Source organism: Podarcis bocagei (genome assembly GCF_964188305.1).
Source record: "Podarcis bocagei genome assembly, chromosome: 12".
Lineage (NCBI taxonomy): Eukaryota > Metazoa > Chordata > Lepidosauria > Squamata > Lacertidae > Podarcis > Podarcis bocagei.
In genome coordinates, this window is record NC_138137.1 from 5,943,786 (window position 1) to 5,965,364 (window position 21,579).

At 43.0% G+C, this 21,579-nt stretch overlaps 1 protein-coding gene across 4 annotated transcripts in view; it reads left to right on the forward strand.

Annotated features, from left to right (window-relative positions):
- Positions 1–21,579, forward strand: part of AMPH (amphiphysin) — a 90,412-nt gene that overhangs the window by 67,195 nt on the left and 1,638 nt on the right. For 2 of the 4 annotated variants that reach the window (XM_081165152.1, XM_081165153.1), the window contains 12 exons: positions 529–670; positions 2,381–2,509; positions 3,378–3,485; positions 6,267–6,290; positions 7,974–7,997; positions 10,534–10,566; positions 12,780–12,830; positions 13,646–13,777; positions 18,028–18,084; positions 18,492–18,662; positions 19,840–20,088; positions 20,990–21,091. In XM_081165152.1, coding sequence (XP_081021278.1) covers positions 529–670; positions 2,381–2,509; positions 3,378–3,485; positions 6,267–6,290; positions 7,974–7,997; positions 10,534–10,566; positions 12,780–12,830; positions 13,646–13,777; positions 18,028–18,084; positions 18,492–18,662; positions 19,840–20,088; positions 20,990–21,091 — 1,222 coding nt within the window. Of the gene's footprint in view, positions 1–528; positions 671–2,380; positions 2,510–3,377; positions 3,486–6,266; positions 6,291–7,973; positions 7,998–8,238; positions 10,003–10,533; positions 10,567–12,779; positions 12,831–13,645; positions 13,778–18,027; positions 18,085–18,491; positions 18,663–19,839; positions 20,089–20,989; positions 21,092–21,579 lie in introns of all 4 variants that reach the window. The other 2 variants (XM_081165155.1, XM_081165154.1) reach the window with 2 other exon arrangements.

Genomic DNA, 21,579 nt, shown 5'->3' on the forward strand with positions numbered 1-21,579 from the left:
AAGGTAGCCGCCTGAACGCACCTTAAACGGCACCTTGTTTTAGAGCGGGAAAACAAGAGGGGGAAAGCTCTCCCCCTCTCTGTGCAGCGCCTCCTGCCACTTCACTGAAGGGGCGCTGGGCAGAGGGGGAGAATTTTTTTTTCTTGTTCTCCCCCCTCTAAAACAAAGTGCGTCCTATTGTCCGGTGCGTCCTATGGTGCGAAAAATATGGTAACTTGAGTTCTCATTTTCAGATACAGTGTTGGGTCCTAAAGAGATAACAAATGAGCTGGGAGAACACACACAAAATTCTAACAAATGAGAAGTTTCAGAATTCTGGAAAACAGAGATCTTAGACATCTAGACAAATATAGGATTGGTATCCCAGGATTTAATCCATCGTACTATCACATAATGAACCAAATGTACACATTGTAGACGGAAACATGCAGACTTCATGGGTGTGTCTTGTGGGAGCGAAAAAGCAGTTCAATATGTTAAAACGACAGTATTGTATGTTTTATAAAATATTGGTTTGCATTCTATTAGCGATTCAGGTCCTCTCCGCATTGCAAAAACTCCATCACCGCCTGAAGAGGAGTCCCCTCTGCATAGCCCTGAAGCAAGTCCCAATCATACCTTGGCTGCTCCTCCTTCTCCAGCACCAGCACGGCCTAAATCTCCCTCACAGGTAGTAGGAACAGAATTAAGATGAAATACCAAAAGGGAGCAGGGGATAACCCAGACAAAAGCAATGAAATTAGCCAGTTCTTCTAAAAGCTTGGCGTTAACAACCAGCTATTTTCCATCAGAATTACTAGAACCTAAATACTGGTGTGGAGAAGAGGGTCCAGAGGGAGCCCTTGTCTTATCACTTCCTGAAATGAGAGTTAGAAATCTGACTCCCATCACTTACCCACCTTTGTTCCCCATTTGTCCCCCATCCTCAGCCCCCAACTGGTGGTAGCTATGTTCGTTGACCCTTTGCTCTTCCACTTCCTTTGCTAGTCAGGGAAGAACCTTTATGATGGGACCAGAGTTCCTAGAGGACCTGATAAGGTTTCTCAAGGACAGCGCCATCTTGAGCAAGGTGCTGGTGTTGCTGCTCCGGAGAAGCCTCATGATGACACCGGAGCCATTTTGGGAAAATTGCCCTGCCCAAACAGGAAGAAAAGGAAGCTGGCATGGTTGCGCTGGCAGCAGTGAGGGATGGTCGAAAGGAGAGGAGATAGTGAGATCTGCCCATCTCTTTCTTACCCCTCCGTACTGCAACGTGCCAAAGGACATCTGGTTACTTTGGGGGGTATTTATTCATTTTTTAAAATCAAAGGAAATCTAAAACGTTTCAATCGCATTACAAAGAAAAGGACTGTTACCCCATTACAATTACTATGGTGAAACGTCTGAAGGCTGCCAACTGCATCTGGCTTCAATCCAAACAGTGGATTCACTATGGCTATTTTTATCCGCCTGGTATAAAAGGAATATAATTTCCTTTCCTGCAGGGTAAATGTGATTTGATTTCTTTTGTCAGTGGCTCTCCACTACTTTGGAAGAAATGTGTCAGCACAGCATGCTCATTGCAGCTGGAGATATTCTGGCTCGAGCATGGACAACCAGCTGGAATTTATAATAATGTTCTGACCTGCACAGATCTAGAGAGTATGCAAAATATGCTAGCATTGTTTTCCTCTCCTCGCGTCAAACATTGTCATTGACTTTGATTGGTCATTATTTTACAGTTCAGAGGCTGTCACCCTCAAGCAGTAATATTTTTACGGGATTTTGATGCCTTTAGATATGCTTTAAAGAAGTAAATTGTCACGTCATGTGTTCAGTTACTTGGAGATTAGTGTATTTTTCTACACTGAATGATCATACTGGGTGGCGTGTAGAACAGTGATGAGAATTGGTCCTCCGGATGTTGCTGGACTGCAACTCTCATCATTTCTGACCACTGACCACCTTGGTTAGGGATTTCAACTGCATTTGGAGGGGCCATGGGCAATTCATTCCTGTTGTAGAAAATCAGGAAGCGAGATCCAACGGTGGCTTCTTGTCTGTGCAAGGGCCTATTCCATGAATGCGAGGGCTTTCAATTTTGCAGGGCCTTCTGCAAATGGAACGTGGGAGGTGATTTTCATTGATTCTGCCTACGGTTCTACTTCCCAGTGCTGGAACTCTCAAGTTTCAGCAGTGCCCTGTGCAATTCAAAAAGTTGGTGCCCCCTTGCCTACTTGGTTTTAGAATATTTGGTGGTGTCAAAGTCAAAATGATGCAGGGCTGATCAGTCCCAGGCGTGAAACGTTGACAGATTTGTGTTTATTTTATCCCTGCCACAAATTATCTCAATCTTTGCCTTAAAGATTACACTTCCTAATGTGATTGTTTTTTTGTTTAGCTGAGGAAAGGACCCCCTGTTCCACCGCTACCTAAACTCACACCGACAAAAGAACTGCAGCAGGAGAATATCATCAGCTTATTTGATGACAATTTTGTTCCAGAAATAAATGTGACAACTCCTTCACAGGTGAGTCGGGGCCTCAAAAGCTGTTCCTTAACAGCTTCAGGACACCTCTCCCAGTTATAGTCTCTGGGATAGTCCCTGTTTATCCCTACAAGAATCCTGAGGCTGTGAGTTAATGAGTTGATCTGTGTATCTCTTGGCTGATGGAGAACCTGTGGCCCTCTAGATGTGATTGGCAGTGGTTGCAGAGTTGATTCCATAGCAGCTGTGTAACAGGAAAGAGAAGTATTGCTTAAAAGTCCTCGAGAACCTCTTCAGGTGCTCAGAAAAAGTATTTGGCCTCAGGACTTAGCCGCACTTGCTTTTTACTCTGCTCTTTCCAGGCACAAGTCCATGCTTCAAAACTCTGAGCAAGCTATTTGTTGCTCCAGAGCTTTCCCCACAAAAAAACTGCTCTTTAGTGCTCAACCAGAGCAAACATCAATTCTGTTTTTCCAGAGACTGCTGTTTGCTCCAGTAGAGCACTAAAGAGCAGGTTTTCGCAGAGAAAGCTCTGGGGCGAAAATATGGGCCACTTGGACACGGATCCTTAAAGTGTGAAAAGAGCGGAGGAAAGGCAAGTGTGGATCAGCCCACAGTCTAACGTGCTAAGTTCCTTATACTGTCAATTTTGTTTTACATAATCTTCATTGTTGTGGATACTTTTCATACAAAAGCAGTTTGTAAATGCAAGCAATAAACTTGCATTTGAGGGAGAGGTGGCAATAAAGCATAGTTTGTAAAGAGGTGGTTGAGGGGTTGAGGATTGGGTAATCGTTCTGTGGTATTATGGCAGTGGACAAAGCTGAACTGTAACTTTTGAATAAATGTGTTTAAAATTTTTAAAAATTGTAAAGATGTGGTTGTTCAGTGTTTCCCCCCGCCCTAACAGAATGAAGTTCCTGAAGCTAAAAAAGAAGAGTCTTTGTTAGACCTAGACTTCGATCCATTTAAACCTGATGCAGCAGCTACTGTGGTAACCCATTCGCCAATGTCTCAGGTAGGTTTTTCGTATGAAATATTTTTAAAAATATGTACAGTTATGAAGCCATCCGCCCCATAATCAGGGTTGTGGATGCACCACAGTTCCATGAAGGCACCAAGAAAATGTGGAATTCGGGAAATATGCGACCACGCAATCTGGCCCAAAGTTATTGGCAGAGACCGGGTGTGGCATGGGAGCAACAATGACAAGGGAGCAATTGTGCTCCTCTGGATAGCATATAAACTGCGTCTTAGAATGATCTCTAAAGGAATGTGCAAACCGCATGTTCGCAGATCTTGCTGACTGTACTTCATGACAATGTCAATTTGCCATAGCTACTTTGCAGATCTCACAATGAAGAATACCGTGTTTTTCGCTCTATAAGATGCACCAGACCATAAGACGCACCTAGTTTTTGGAGGAGGAAAACAAGAAAAAAAATATTCTGAATCCCAGAAGCCAGAACAGCAAGAGGGATCGCTGCGCAGTGAAAGCAGCAATCCCTCTTGCTGTTCTGGCTTCTGGGATAGCTGCGCAGCCTGCATTCGCTCCATAAGACGCACACACATTTCCCCTTACTTTTTAGGAGGGAAAAACTGAGTCTTATAGAGCATAATTGAAATGAGTGTTACTACTGTATTTTTCTCTGTCCATGTGGATGGGTCTATATTATTCCTAGTAAAAATGATCCATCTGATTTTCTACAAAACTCTTCTGTATTTAATACTCTTCTGTATTTAAACAGCTTTACAATACCAGAACTTCATATTCCTGAGACAGAATTCTCTCTCCTTTTTTTTCTCTTTATATCCTGCTTGCTATTTTGCCCCTGCTCCCTCCTCCTGACAAAAAGAATTCTCCTGTTTTCCAGTATATGTCTTTAGTCTTTAGAGTTTGAAGTAAACTCCAGTGCTGATATTCCAGTTCCCCTAATAATCTTGTCTGTTATTAGAGCATTAGAACTCCTCCTTAAACAGTTAGACATTCACAGGAGTTGACAGACAGATATTGATTAAAGTGCATTTGACAGCTGAGTGTTTCATATTTTTCAAACACATTTTCATCCTTATGAAATGCAGAGGATGGACATGACGGATGATATTTTAATATTTAAAACTCTGCACATGGAGATGGCTTTGGAAAACAGTTATCGAAATTCCTGAAGAACAAATCTGTTATCTGTAGTAAAGACAAAGTCACAAAGAAGACCCCCCTCTCCTCCATGACAATCACTGGCTCCTCCACTTCCATTGAGAAGAACCTGCCCTGAAGATCTTAAGGAACAGACAGGCTGAGACAGGAGAAGACTGTCCTTAAGAGATCCTGGGCTCAGGCCATATAGAGGATCTATTTACATAAGATGCATGAGCAGAGGAGAAGAAATCAAGGCCTTGAACTTGAGAAGCCTGAACAAGTCAAAATTTGCTGTACTGTATTTTTTGCACATCAGAAAATTGTTTGACGTGATCCAAGTTGCCGTTTTGCTTGTGAGTCAGTGAAGGACTATTTTAAGAAACTGAAAATCAACTCTGGATGCTTTGCAACAAACTGCAAAGAGAAGCTTCTGTCTGATAGAACAGTTGTGTAGGCAGGCAGGTTTTTAGTACATAAAGAAAATGGAATAGACTATGTCACAATTTATTTGTTTGTTTCATAAGGTTTTATACACCTCTTGATTGTAAAAAAAAGAGCCCCTCAAAGCAGTTTACAAAAAGATAAAAACAGTAAAATTGGGGGGGGGGGGAATTGACAACCCTACTTTAAGAATACAAAAGTTGAAATACTACTAAAAACAGATTAAAATTGCCCCAAATTTTGAAGCAGGCTTGTCTAAACAGGAATGTTTAGGCACCAAAAAAGAATACAGTGATGGTATCTGCTTGATCTCAGTAGGCAAAGTGTAGGAGCTGCCACACTAAACAATTGAGGTCTTACAAATGGAGAACGGGTCTTGCGTGGCACCTCTAGTAGTTGGCAATTCTGCCAATCAGTTACAGGATTTGCTTGTGCTTTCCTTGTGCATCTCAACATACTTTTGCAGTCCTGCAAATTTGGAAATAATCAATCAATCAATCAATCAATCAGGCCTAAAAAATTTGCTGTGGCAATATGGTGTTGCCTGTTGAAATCCTGTTTTTGATCTTTGGGAAGCCCCATATACTAAGGATTGAGGATCATTTCACACCTTGCACAAATAATAATAATAATAATAATAATAATAATAATAATAATAATAATAATAATAATAAATTATTTATACCCCACCCATCTGGCTGGGCTTCCCCAGCCACTCTGGGCGGCTCCCGACTGAATATTAAAAATACAATACAGCATTATTGTACAGCTGCCTTGCTGTTGATCATAGCTCCTGGGGTGTCTCTGTGTGATCCAGCGTGTGGTAATGGGTGCTAATTGTATTACATTTTTGATCAAAGCTTGAAACATCTTGGCGTATACCTTAAAATGTAATGTTATGAACTGGCACTAAGTTCTGCAGTTGCCCTCTTGAGCCGTGACTATTCCCGTAAGGCTTGAGCAGGTTCACTTCCCGCAGAATTATGCCTTTAAAAAGTAGAATCTGAATCTCTTTTTCCTGGTGCTGTGAACTCAGTGAACCAAACAAACAGAATTTTGTGAAATGCCTTATAAACACACTGCCCCCTCCCAGAAGAGAATGCTATGCTGACCTCTATGGAGCACATGAATAACCATGCTACTGTCTAATTATGCTTTGCAGCACATAACAGGGTGTACAAATGAGGTTTTCAACACTGTCCTTCTTTCCCCTGTTCTCAGACGCTTCCCTGGGATTTATGGACGGTAAGTTGGTTTCTTTATCTTTGCATGTTGCCTTTTTATTGTTGTTTATTTCTACGGTGCCATTAGTATGCAAGGTGCTTTATGTATCGACACGAGAAGAAAGGATGGGTTTCAGGCCTGAGGAGTATGTAGTCTAAATTTTGACAGCAGAGGGAGACAGAGAAGGGGAAATAGATTAGTAACAGGATGACTGGGTAAAAATGCACTTATGTGAAATAAAGAATGTTGCTAGATTTGAGGAGGAAAGACCAAGGGTGACATCCTGCTCTGGTGTCCTGCTTGAACAATGGACTTTTGCTTGCACAAATAGGACTTGCCTTTCCCCCTCCCCCCTGCTGCCTCCTCCATCCACTTGTTTGCACCCCAAATCTGCTCCAGAGGACTTGGGGGGCCCTTTGGAGGAGACTGAAGGGCAGGAGGAGGGGAGGAAGGGAGGAAGGGTTCCAATAGACCTGCGGATGTGATGTTGGATCTTCCTGAGAGGTTTTCTGTGCCTGCATTTCTATATACCCAGAAGCTTTGAAATTGTCTTCACATAGTGGGATGAGATATCTGTGATTGGCCTATGGTAGCAAACGTGTAGTATTATTTACTAGGGAAAGGAAAGCATCCCTGCTTAAAAAAAGAAACCATTTCTCCAGAATTGGTTTGGAATAACTTCCACCTGCGCATTAATGATCTTTCCAGAGATGCGAAGGCCCGGGGGGACGGGGACCAAGAGAAAATCCCCCCTTTTTTCTCATCCCCCCCATTTCCCCCTCTCCCCAATTTTTCAGAAACAAATAGGGGGGAAACCCCAAAAAACTGAGTGGTGGGTGGGAACTGAGGCTCCCCACCATTTTGTGTGTCTTCTCCCCCCCACCCCAGACTTTCTCTTCAGTTGCAGTAAATGCAGCGATTACTTCAGCCATATTAGTGCTGTAGAATCTGAAACTCAGTCTGATTATTTTCTTGGACTTATTAAGTCTTGGCTTTGAACAATTCTGAATGAACCTTCTTTACCAAGAACCCAAGGAAAATTTGTCTTAGTTTGTCTAGTGTTACAAATCACAACCATGTGGACCCATTCAAATTTAGTTGTAGTGCATGGATTTGGCTGTATAAAATTGGTCTCTTTATATGGTTAGGATGGTAATTACTGGCATGGAATGTGGCATGAAATGTGGTGTAGATCGTGGGAAGTGAAATTTCTCTCTTGAAGCTTCTCGTGAGAAAATCCTTAGAACGATTTCATTTTATCCTCAGAAAAAGTCCTGGGAGGCTGAGAGATAAAGATTGGTTTGGGTTACCCAGTGAGATTTGGGATGGAATGGGGCTTGACTGAAACCAGGTGTGCTATGCTATATTAGGGTTGCCATATTTCAAAAAGTAAAAAACTAGGACACCCCAAAAGGGAACCCCCAAGATTGTTGAGGACCCTGATCACCTACAAATAGGAGCACTGGGTGCGTGGCAGCAGTTCCTATCACTGCTATACCATACGGCAGGGGCTGGCAACCTTTTTGGATTAGTGGGCACATTTTGAATTTTGAGAGTGTGCTGGGGGTGTCACTCATAAAATGGCTACCATGCAGTGGGCATGGCATAACACAAAATGGCTGCCATGGGGAGTGTGGCATAACACAGAATCAGAAAGACAGCCACTCAATCCTAGTTTTATTGATTTGGTTTTCTTCTGTACAGACAAGCAATGAACTGGTGCAGCCGGTAAGCAAAACTTCTCCCTTTCACCTGCCAAAGCTTCTCTTTAGATAGATAGCTACTGTCTCCAAATATATGTTTCTCCCACAAACATTGCAAACTGTGCTTAAATTCCTTAATTTAGCAGTCGCATTTCATTTCTAAGCTAAAGTTGCCGTAGTAAAATACTGAATTTTGTGTTTTCTCATCAAGACCACCTTTATCTTTTTCATCTTGTTTTTTTCTTTGCTTTTCTGTCTGCCTAAAGCCTGATTCTTCAAAAAGTCTTTCCTTGTGTAACCTGGTCATGGAGGAAAACCCAAACAATGGGTCAACAGAAGATGTTAACAAACCCCAAACTGATCTAGGCTCGCTCAACTTGGGCCTAGATGGTAGTGCAGCCAGTGAGAGCCAGGAAAGAGCTGCAGGTCTTCCTTTGCCTTTCCCTGAGGCAGAGCAAACCTCAACAGCATCATCTGTTGCACTGGCTACTACTACTTGGCCTGCTGTAGGCGAGCAAGAGGATGGTGCGTCTTGGACAGCTTCCGTAGATGAAAACCAAACCACTTTCCCGGAACCGTACTTGGACACTAGTCACGTTGCAGACAGTGGCACAGATCTGGTGGAGACTAACAAGCCTTTAGTGTGTGAAACTTTGGCTGAGAGGCCTACAGTGGGAACTGATAGCTTTTTGGATGGAGACCCGTTTAATGTGGCAAAGTCAGAAGAAGAGAAGCAGGAAACAGAAGAGTCTTTGTGGGCAAATGTGGAGCCATGTGAAAAGGTAGAAACCGGAGATGTTAGCCTCAAGAAACTAGACTACACAGAGGAGTTTGAAGAGAGAGATAAAGGCTACCCTGAAATAGGACATCTTGAGGCCTTAGGAGACCATGAAACCCTAAAAAGCACTGAGATAGAGTCTGTCGGGGATTCAGAGCATAATACTGGGCAAGGAGAGACAACTGCTGGCAGTTACCTTCAGGAATTTGGCCTAGAATTTAATGGGGATGCTCTGCTTTCAGGGACAAGAGAAAGAGATGCTGAGGATGTAGTGAACTTAGGGTTGGGGTGTGAGGTGAGTGACGGTAAATCTGTAGAATATAGTGGGTCTGAACCTGAAAAGGGTTTTGGTCCCTGGAATCGGGATCAAGGAAGAGAGTGTGTGGGTGGCTTACCACTTTCTGGGAATACAGCCACCAAATGCACACAGGAAAGAGAAATGGCAGGTATTACGGGATTGGCTGACCTACATGTCAGAGACAAATCTACTGCAGAGGTTGGAAATCCTGTGTGTGGTGATGAGATATGTGGTGCAGAAGAGATTGAAGACCATAGCAGCAGCAGCAGCAGCCCTCAAAAGAGTAATATGACTGGTGAATGTCAAGCTTCCTTGATGCCCTTTGAGAAGGAGATGGTTCTGCAGCCTGGTTCTGCTGACGCAGCTGGTGCAAACCTCGATAATTCTTGGCTAGGTGATGTGGAAGATAAATTTGTAGACAGGGAAGCATTTTATGTGGCCGAAGAACTTAATAGTAATGTTAGTTGCCCTGAAGCGTTGGAAACAGATCCCTGGCAAGCCAATTGGGATCCAACAGTTAATACTGATTCCTGGGGGTTTTCTAGCGAGACAAATGGGTTTGATGACTGGCCCTTTCCTCCCAAACAAGACACCGTGGATGGAAACGTGGAGATTTCCTGGCCAAGTTTTAATGATAAGTGGTCTACGCAAGATTTGGGAGGTATAGATAACTCCTGGGGAGCTGTGGGTGTGACACCAAGTCATCAGAATCAGAAGGCACCTTTAAAGCAAGGAACATCTGGGGAACAGGCAAATGTTAGCAGCTGTGGAACAAGCAAGGAGATAGGTAGGCCTATGGTCCTGTTCCAAATGGGAAATTCCAGAAATGCTAGCACCGAGAGCTCAACTAGCCCCAAAGACAATGAGACCAACAGCTCAGATTTATCTGAAGATGAAATTGCTAACCGGAGATATGGATTGTTGTACCAGGAAATAGAGGCTGATAAAGAAGAGGTACCTACCCCAGTGTGTAGCATAGTCTAGAAATGAGAGTTCCTTAGGTCATATATACATATATATAACCTTGTGTTTTATGGACAGTCCTTCTTTTATGTTCTCCCCCCCTTGCCCTCTTTTGCTAACTTAATGGTCATACGAACATGCCAAATTTGGCAGAGTTCAACCACATAGTTCTACTGGCTGACCAGAAAGAGGTTGGCTGTTGAACACACCATCTGATTTTACCATGTCTCGTTATTTTTGAATTTTGTGTTTTCTAATATGATACATGAACCTCCAGTCTTTTCAAACTCTTTAATGTGAATCACTTTTCTTTTCTTTTTCTTATTTTTTTAGCCATTTAACATAGCTTCATACTGCTTGTCAGAAGTGTCACTCTTTCCCTTCACTTTTTATATTTTTGATTTTTTTAAATTGTGCTTTTTGTAATGTGCAAGCAAGAGTTTGTAAAAACATTATTTACTCCTTTTTTTATCTGAATGCAAGACTAACAACCATTTTGTTCTGATTTCCAATTCTGCTCAGGCATCCAGCAGCGCCTTTAATGGATTCACACAGGTAAGACGTCACATTGTTTAAAAGAGAGCATGTCCTCTTGAGACCAGAAAGAGGACCGGAATTTGGGAGCAATGGGATGAAAGATGTATAATGCACTATTTTCAGGTTAGCAATATCATGCTCAATGGCATAAAGCTAATGTAAATGTTGATTGTAAATAGGTTGGTCATGGACTGGCTGAATGCTAAGGGGTGGTGGGAGGCATCAGTTGGTGAGCCCCCGAGGGAAGAAGGCTCAGAGCCAGGGATTGGTGGTGGGACGACGAGGAGGAGTCAGAGGGAAAAGAGAGAGCAGACTAGGAGGAGGAGGTGTCAGAAGCTGAAGAGGCAACAGGGTTGAGTGAGCAGGAAGAGGCTGTGGCAGAGAGCAGTGCAGAAGCAGAGACTGGAGAGGAGGGGCGACAAGAGGCAGAGTTGAGACAGGCTGCTGAAGAAGCCAGGGAGTCTCCCCCCCCCCCCTGCTGTGACCAGCTCCCTTCCCCATTGGTCTCCCAGGGCCAGGAGAAATATGAAGAGGGTGGAGCAGAGACAGACAAGGTGATGATGTCTCAGATTGCTTGGGAAGGACCTGGTGGAGGAGGAGACATGGGGAAATGTGGGAAGACCTTTGGTCCCCACAACCGCCTCATTAGGGAATATCTACCAGGAAGAGCTGCTGTGCTCACTAGGCCTGGCCTCCTGAGCTGTTTTCATTCCTGAATAAAGAGTTAACTTCACTGATACCATCTGAGTTATTATTGACCTGCTGTCTGGCAGTTGGCTTGGGTATTTGTCTGAAAATGTGTTTGGCTAGGAGCTTCCTTTCCAACTTGCTTCCGCCTGGCATGTGGCCTGTTTTATAACTTCAGAGCTTTGTTGGTTCTGTGCTGTTTGTGTGGAGCTTGTTGTTTTACTGTATTGCATTCAGCATGAATAATTTTTATTTATGCCTCTAATTCAATGCCCTGGAATCCATTTTTCTGAACGGCAATCTAGAAATCTGGTAATTACTTGATTAAATCACATTCAAAAGGCAGGTATTTAACATTTTCATCAGTTTTCCCACACCTTCTTTGCTGTATGAATGTTAATTAGCATGGCTATGGTCATAAAACTGCTCGCAAAAGAAAAGCGGTTTGAAGTTTGCCATCTCGCATCAAATCCACTAAACTACCGAGTCTCATTTTTTACCAGCTAGTTAAGTTTTATAACCTACCTGTCGATCACACTATCTTCAAAGAGGCTTGCAACAGATGAAACATAAGGCCAGGCTAGCTTTCTTCTTGCTATGATGTCGTTGTGTCTTTTCATATCAGAACTTGTCTGTGAATGAAGCTATTGGTGACTGAACTTACAAATATGCATCAAAGATGAGTGCAATAACGGAAGTGAAATATACTCCTTGCATTCATATAAGGAAGTAGCTATTGAAGAAAACCCCGATACCCAGAAGAAATATAAAATCTTCAGCAGCATTTAGTATTGTCTCAGTATTAATTGAAGTTGATAACAAACAAAACTTGATTAAATCCAGCCAAGGATAATACATGGCTCTATTGAAATCAATAGCAAATGTCACGTGGGATCCTATAATGGTGGGTTTTTGACGGGGAAATAGTTTCACAAATACCCTGCAAAATGAAAAAGCAACTTGCAAATGAATAAAGTGCTCAAGGGTTGCTATGCTAATTAACAAAATATAATCTATTTTATATGACATCCATATTCATATCCAACATACAAAAGGAATTGAATGAAACCCATCAGGTTAATAATATAAATGTTCTGGACAGAAACAATTTTTAATGGAGTCTAATAATTTGCAAGTCCAAGAATGATACATTTGATCATAGAAACCCACTTGATTTTATATAGACTGATGAAGCAAAGGTTTTGCTGATTATCTTAGAAAGGCCACTTGATCCCAAAGCTGTTTTGACTTCCGTCTTAAACAATGGCCATCTTACAACATGCAACATGGGGTGGGGGGAGGAATCATGGACTTTTAAAATTCAGTCTGAGGGCTATGGAGTGGAAAAAATTAAAAAAAAACAAATAGGCAAAACTGTGTGCTGCTTTGGGGACCTTAGGATAGAAGAGTGGCATATTAAGCAGGTATAAACCAACAAATTAATGTAAGATGATCATTTTGTCATACATAATTGGATTCTGGGACAATTTACAAGCTTATCCTTAATTTTTCTGTGTACCCTTTTCCTAACCCTATATCCTTAGGATACTTCCCTATTCTCAATGCAAGCAAGCCAGAATGTGATGGACAACTTGGTAAGTTGCTGTTTTTGTGTCGTTTGTTAAAATGGGCGTTTCAGTCCTTTTTGTTCTCTCCTGTTATTTGTGAGGCCTTCTGCTCCGTTGACTTGCATTCTCTGGTTGTATGGAGTATGGAACATGAAAAACATGGGCTAACCAAAGCAGACTTGGTTGCATGGCTTGTGGAAAGAGTCTGGGCAGGTCCTGCTTTCGGAAGAAGCACATGGTGTGCTGGACTCTATGTGCCCAAACCAATACACTTAAAATGTGCAACAGCAGGGTTAGTAGCCATGGATAGCCTTTCCCTCCACGAACTTGTCAAATCCTCTTTTAAAGCTTGTCTCTCTGCTCAACCAATGGGAGAGAACAGGTGAACAGTTAGCGTGCGTCTCCTCCTGCCTTTGGAAGAGAGCCAGACTCATGGGGAAATGAAGCGCAAGTTATTCCTTCCCGTTCTTTCTCAGACTTTTGGGGACATCTTACCGTAACGAGGATTTCTAGTACTGTACAGTGGACGCTCGGGTTGCGAATGTGATCTGTGCGGGAGGCACGTTAGCAACCCACAGCGCCACGTCTGCACACGCATGAGTCACGATTTGGTGCTTCTGCGCATGTGCCAAGCGCCGAAACCCGGAAATAACCCGCTCTAGTACTTCCAGATTCGGCGCAGTGCGCAACCCAAAAACACGCAACCCAAAGTGTCTGTAACCCAAGGTATGACTGTACTGATCCTGTTCCCACAATGCCCGGCATTCTTTAATGCGTGTCATTTGTTATCTACCTTTCAAAAAACAAAACTCCCCATCACATCCTGAATTCAATAACTGAAGGCTGAGATGGAAGAAGCTCCACCTTTAGAGCCCCAAGCAGAGGAAGCCCCAAGTGCCCCAGAGGTGGCTGACGCTGCTCCCGAGGCAGAAGCCCAGCCTGCAGAGGCTCCTGAGCCAGCGGCTGACGCTGTGGTGAGTGACTGGTGCTTCAGGTGCCCTCCCACTCGCCCAAAGAGCCCCGCCATGTGTGTACGCATCACATTTCATCCCGCCTTCTCCATTTTCACCTTTCTTGGGCTTTAGAGCTGGGTAATGCAAGAGCGCAGGTTCAACAGAAGGGACAGTTTCCACCGGGGCCCTGGACTCGGGGAGACCAAAGTTCAAATGTCATCCTCAGTTTGGGCTCTCAGTGGATCTCCTCTTGGACAAATGACTTGTAAAATGGGTGACTTGAATCTGAGAGGGTTGCATGTGGCTAGGGGTCCCAGAGAAAGGATGCACTTTCATACAATAGATAGGTGTTGTATATACAGTGGTGCCCCGCAAGACGAATGCCTCGCAAGACGGAAAACTCGCTAGACGAAAGAGTTTTCCGTTTTGGAGGTGCTTCGCAAAATGAATCTCCTATGGGCTTGCTTCGCAAGACGAAAATGTCTTGCGAGTTCCTGCTGGTTTCTTTTCCTCCCCCCCCCCTTTTTCTAAGCCGCTAAGCCGCTTATCAGCTGATCCGATCAGCACATAAGCCGCTAAAAGCCTCTAATAGCGCTAATCCGCTAATCCATCAATGGGCTTGCTTCGCAAGATGAAAAAACCGCTAGACGAAGAGAATCACAGAACGGATTCTTTTCGTCTTGCGAGGCACCACTGTATTGTTTGCATTTTGCATTTAAAACAATGCTCAAGGCGGCTTACAATATGGAAAGATTGACAGTTAGAAACATAGCAAAGTATTCATAAGAATAAATAAAACACAACAAAGACTACATAACCAAACTGAACAATTTCCACGTAAAAATAGAGATACAAAAACTTAATATCAATAACAGCAAAAACTCCCGACAAACCTTCCCCCAAAATACCCTAGTCCTTGCTGGGTAGCAGCAGTTATGAAGCCCATCAGGCCCTGCCCTGGGCCAGGTGGAGAGAGGCAGGAACGGGCCCCTCAGGTGTCAGGATTGAGGGCGTTGGATGCCTTTGGTTGGGTATGTGTCACTGTGCAGATCCAGATGCTTGTCTGCATCCCCATCTGTACACCTTAGGCAGTGGCTAATATGGAGACCATACATATGATTTGAACCATTGCATGTCATGAGATTTCAGGTGTTGCATCAACCATCTGAGCACTGCAGCATGGACATTTGGGGACATTTCATATGGGGCTGCAATGCCTCCACTTGACCTTGCTGCAAGAGGAAACCACTGCTGTGAGGATGAATTTATGCTAGAAAGCCCCATGCGATTGTTTTTTCTTGGCATTCTCTCAAGACACAACTTTCGTATGGGTGCTGCTCACACACAGGGCTGGTGCTCGCATAAAGGTTCATAAATCATTGCATCATCAGAGATGGCACACTCCCACACATAGAACAGAAAGAAAATGCATAATCAGCTGATAAAGTTTTGCGGTTTTGACAGCTTCTGTGTTCACTTGTGATATATATTTATTTAGACCATCTATGTGCATGGTATGCAGGTGGTGCTGTGGTCTACACCACTGAGCCTAGGGCTTGCCAATTTGAATGTTGGCAGTTCGAACCCCCGTTATGGGGTGAGCTCTCGTTGCTCGGTCTCTGCTCCTGCCAACCTAGCAGTTCGAAAGCACGTCAAGGTGCAAGTAGATAAATAGTTACCGCTCTGGCGGGAAGGTAAACGGTGTTTCCGTGCGCTGCTCTGGTTTCGCCAGAAGTGGATTACTCATGCTGGCCACATGACCCAGAAAAACTGTCTGTGGACAAACGTCAGCTCCCTCGGCCTATAGAACGAGATGAGCACCACAACCCCAGAGTCGTTTGCGACTGGACTTAACGGTCAGGGGTCCCTTTACCTTTACCTTTTTTTGTGCATTGCACTTTTCAGAAAACAGAGATACTCAGTGCTTACTCCAAGGTGGACAAAATCTAAGATAGACCCAGAGAAACAGCAGAGAAAGGGGAGAAATAGAGACATGGGCAGGCAGGGGAAGAATATGTGATTATTTCAACCCCACAAACTTTGTTACCCTTTTGTGTGTGCGCCCCCCTAAAATGTGAACAGTCTAAACCTCTGGGTCAGTGGAAGCTGTGGGAACTCCACAGTGTCCATCGGGGTGTTTCATTATATCCCATTGCCCCTATGGCGCTCTTTGTGTTTCCAGAAGACTAGCGCTTTCTCTCTCTGGAAAACAAAAATCCAGCCTAAACCTGCCAGCCTTAAAGTGCTCATTTGGTATAGCTGTTAATATCAGGGAGTAGTTTTAGTAGGTTAGAAAATAAGTACACTGTTGAAATACAGCAATTGTACTTGTTGCCAAGTCTTAAGGCTATTCATGTGTCTCCAGAAGTTTTAAATAGAGAGCCTGAAAGGTCTCTTTGCAGGGATAGCTCGGGCTTTGATAAAATTTGGTATTTAGAGACCACATGGTGTCCTTCAAAAGCAGCGTCCCTGTGCCCTCTCCTTTCTCCTCCAGGAATGTTAGTACGGCTGATGGTGTGGTGCTGCTGTACTGCTTAATTTCCCACCCTGCACAAGCAGCGCCAAACGCAGTAGGACTTGGGATGGGGAAGCTCCCTGCATGGTGATGCGGTGATGCATCCTGTTTTGTATGGGTTAATTTCGAAGAGGAAGATGAGTTCCGGGGTTGGTGCTTTCTGTGGCAGCCACGTGTGGGTTAATGGGAAGTTGCCTTTGTTCCAAGCCAGACTAGTGGTCCATCTACCCCAGTATTGTCTGCACTGACCACCACCAGCTTTCCAGGAACCAGTGCAATTTTTCTAGAAAAAGAGGAGCTGGAACTCACTGTGAAGACCTCCCTTGTTCTCTTAGAATGGCAATGGTACCCACCTGAGAGGTGCCGGAATGGAGTTATATCCATTTCTCTCGGTTGCTGCTATGACACCTAATTCCAGTCTTAGAAAGATGCTTTTCTGTTATTCATAGGAAATAAGGGCTTCCTTGACCTGCTTACTGTAGACCATTATTCAAATATATGTGCTCATAAATACATGCGATGTTGCCACTTGTACAATAAAGCTTTTCACAGATACATTTGTGCAACTAAGTCACACTTGGAAAGCAAATAAGGATAGTCCAACCTCAGCTGCGAGAGCTCCAAAAGAATTAATTATATGAAAAATGGGGTTATATAACACTAAAATTTTAACAGGATAATGCTGTGAGAGGTTTCCATACCAACGATTGCAGCTTTTAGCTGCTGATTCGTCCTGGCATCTGGACATGTTTGGAGTTTGTGAAGCAACTACAAGCAATGCTAGAATTTTTTTTTTTTTTGTTTTTTGAAATTATAAAGACTGGATAGAATATTCTGGATAGAATATGAAATCCTTTATGAGAAAATTAGCTTGTTAGCTTTAACTGAAGTCTACAAAGCCTCATTTCCAAGGTGTAGTTAGAGATTTGGAATAACACTATCCAGGTTTAGATTTTGATAGGTGCTACAATTCATAAGCCATGCAATATATTTGCCATTCACACACAAGACTTTTACAGGCTCTTGTACAGCTGTACTTCAAGAGCACTGTAAATGTTTGCTGACCAGCTATTTTAAGAGTTCTAAAATCCACAGTTCAACAAAAATAGTCTATTTTAAGCCCCATTATTTCAGTGGGGGAAGTTAAACTATATACCTGACACTCTCTAGTTCAATAAATAAGCAAATGACTCACTCCATTGATTACGGGATTTAATGATCATCTTCAAAGAAGCCAAGGGCTTTTCTCAGGGCTAGAAAAATACTTTGGATTCTGAATGGCTAGGGTTGGTTCTTAAGAGCCAGGGTTTTAGCCACTCATTTGGGAGGGCTGAAATTCAGATTTCTTGACACATTTTATGATGGACAATCGAGGCCTTGGGATTTTTCATTCTAGAGTCACGGTGCTTTGCCTTCCACTGGAGTCCAGGGGGAAGCCCTAACAGTTCTCAGCATGTTAATATATTGATAACAACTCTGAGAATATTGTGAAATAGCAGTGGCTTGGATCTTCCTTGCATCACCATTCTCATCATTAGAAGGCTGAAATCCATGCTTCTCCTTCATCACCTGCCCCCAACCTCCATTCCTCTACTTACCGCCTGATCTTCCAAACATGCTTGCACAACATCCTACCACTCGGTGCCATTGCCTAATACCATAAATGCTTCGGATGCACCCCACTCCATTTTCATGCAGTGCGCAATGCTAATATTTCTGACATTGGTGCTATAAACATGTCTCTGGTTTTATGAAGGCTGCTGTGGAGGAAGGGACAAAGGAGGCACCAGAACTTGCTGAGAAAGAGTGTGAGGTATGTATGAACAGCAGAAAGAATGGGTGGTTGTTTCTGGATAAAGGATAGATGTTGTCCATTTACAGCACTATCCAGCCAAAGGGAAGCTGGACAAGACTTGGACAGTTGATCACATGCTTTTCCTTTCTGTTGAGAAGAGGGCTTCACTTTGGCTGGCTGCACCCTTTGGTTATATCTAATCACGTTGCTTTGTGTTGGTGTCTTAAGTATTTTGTATCCGTATGTGATTTTATGGCCAGTGGGTGTTTGGGCTGTCATCAGTCCAAACCAGAAGAATTGCCAGCTCTGGGTTAACATCCTGTCGCTTGCTTGCAGGGACCTACTGCAACTTTACAAACCATATTGTGTAGATGTTACAGGAGATCTGTAGGAATAATCTTTGGATTTCTTTGCTCCTGTTGTAGTTACAGATGGATTCTGTAATACAAGGTCCTGATGTAGCTGAGGGTGTTGCTGTTGCTCCTGGAACTGAGGCTGGCGAAGTTGCTGCTCCTGCTGAAGGAGGAGTTGGGGAAAGTGACATAGCTGGCACTGAAGGAAAAGCAGGCGAATCTCAGGTAGTCACCAACATACAAGTGCTTCTCCCCTCGGCTTCTTTTTGTGTGGTTTTAGGAATTCCATCATCCTGCCTACATTCCGAAACTCTAACCAATTTCATACTACTTCAATGGACACAGGTTGCTTTCAAATAATTCTAACAATCGTAACTGTGATGGAGAGAATTCTTTTCAAGATCCCTCACCACCCTTCCTCCATAATGCCCAGGGTTTCCTGGGACGGCGTGTCAATTACACAGATTTAAATCTGGAATATGATTCTTTGCACTCTAATTATACATTTGGTTTGAGAGCAGTTCTAAAACTATTCTTGTAACCATTCTTGTAAATAGTTTGAGACGATGCAGATTTTTATAAATATATTATTTTTAATTTGTCTAATTTCTAAATTGTGTATTTTGATTATATAAGCCTTTGGCAAGCCTGCTAAAGCTCTCCCCCCCCCCCAATATGGGTTATATGTTGAACTGAAATTGTAAAGGGGGTGATTTTTGCAACATTAGATGTCTAATTGCACAAGCTTTTAGTTCTCATAATTGTGGAAGAAATATTAGGCAACAAGGGCACGTTTGTTAAGATTCAGAAATAAGAGGTGGTGCCTATTTTTCTAGGGTCATGAACCAGAAAGCTTTAATGTTACTGTCATGCTTCTATAATTTTTTATATCACCTTTTTAAATAAAGTTCAATGCAGAATATGAAAATATGAGCAAATACTGTCTGTTCACATGTCCTATATAGCACATTTCCCTGGTACCTCACTCCTCTCTTACTTTTTGGCCTTTTAGACTATGTCAAAGGCCTTCCTCAGTTACTCATCAAAAGTAAACATTGCCAATTATGGGCACAATCCAGCCCAAGCGAAAGCTTTGCTTAAGTGGAAAAGAGAAAGCCATGTTACCTTTTATCGTATTTTGCTGGAGTTTTCCAGGTGCAGTTCTTTAGCAAGCTACCCAAGCCCTCTGAAACTGGCACGAGCCGTTGGTTTTTGCCATCTTTAGTATACTAAGCTTTATATCTCCTTGAAAGCACAGGATTTGCAAATGAATTATTGTGTTTTGTTTTAATCATTCTAGCAGTTTTGTAAAAGAAAGAAAAAGAAAAAGACCATTTGCCCCCACCCTATAGAGCTGGAATAATTTTTAGTGCAGATGTTGTTGTTCAAACTGTTCTCCCTGGCACCTTTCCCCTCTAAGGAAAACCTCAGCAGCATCCCCTCAGTAGTAATAGAACCCGCATCAAACAACGAAGCCGATGGAGAAGATCACGAGGTTCTAGTGAACGAAGCTAAAGATGCTGCGGAAGATGTTGGTGCTCAGAGTGCTGAAGGCCCTGCTGGTGAAACTTCAGAGGCTGCAAGTGAGCCCAAAACCACCCTGTCCACATCTTCTGAGGAACAGCCTGTATCAGCAGATGACGGCATGCCACCGGGCTTCCGCTTTAAGGTTTAATTGAGCGTTTACTTATTCCAGTTTCCTTTGACACTGCATGATGACTCGATTGTGGAGCAAGATATGCAGGGGCCATTTGAACCTTCCTTATATGCAGAGGACATTAAAAAATAGAGTTATATCCAGACCCCTTTGTGGAAGTTTGACTTTCACATTCTACTAATAGGTGAGCAGGCCCGTGCCAAGTAGTTATGTTCCCAAGAGCATGTGGACCAGCTAAGCCCTAACCGTTGCACAATCAGGTTTCCCAATCATGTGAAAACCCCTGTCCCTGCTGACATTCAGGGGCTGCAGCTAATTCACATGCAACTTCGAAGGAATGGCTACTTATGCAGACAATGTGCAAAATATTTGAATAGGGCTCAGGGCTTGTGAATATGGCATAGTTCCCATCAAAAAAAGTTCCAACTTGTGACACAGGTTGCAGCCTTTGACTTGCTCAACTTTCATTCACCAAAATAATACAAAGTTTCTAGGTCCTTTAGCTGGATATACACTTGTTGATTTGTGGGCAACACCTGATGAAATGTCAAAAACCAGAGGGGTAGCTGAAGATATGCAATAGCTAGGCCTGCAGCTTCAGCACCCTTTGTAACTCCTTGTCTCTCACTATACCTAGCAAAATAAATATAAATAATGGGTATGGCTAGTATATCACATACCCTCTTCCTGTAGTTTTCAGTGGCAGGCCAAATTATGTGTCATAGCTTCCATGCAGTTTGTGATTAAGAGGCTATGATACTGATTTTCCCATGTATAAGGTGGCCCTAATCCTAGCCTTATCCAGGGGGCAGTACTAGAAATATCTAACAAACTTTACCACCTGCTTTCAGAAGAAAATATTTTCAGAATATGCCCTAACCTCCAGCATATCTCTCCTTTTTCTGCTCTACAGGTTGAAACCCTGCATGATTTTGAGGCAGCCAATAGTGATGAGCTGAACTTGCTCCGGGGAGATATTGTATTAGTAATTCAATCTGTGGCAGAAGCTGATCAGGTAACAGCAAAGGGACTTCGATTCTCTGCATTTTAAAATATCATTTTTTAAAAAATAATGTGGCCAAATATTTTGAACCAATTTTCAGCTATAAAAATGTGCCTGCCCATAGACGTGTGCATTGTTTGGAAATGGAAATGCTGTAAGAAATAAAATCAAAGGGGGTCACTTAGGTTGCTTCCAGATTGCCTATTTATTGAGCGTACATCTTAGTGTACATTTATTTAATTTGTTTGTGGGCATGTTTTATGATGTTGTGTCTAGTGTTATTCCACACTTATCAGTGCATGTTCCCATCATTTGCCCTATAACCAAAAATCGGGGGGGGGGGGTTGTTTTGTTCTGCAACAGCACCAAATCAACTTTAATTCAACTTCCTGAATTTGCTGGTATATGATTGAGCCCCACCTGAAAAGAGTGGTTGTCTGGAAGTGCCTTTACAGTGAATGATAGCCACTTAAACTGATTGGAGATCTACCATAAATAAT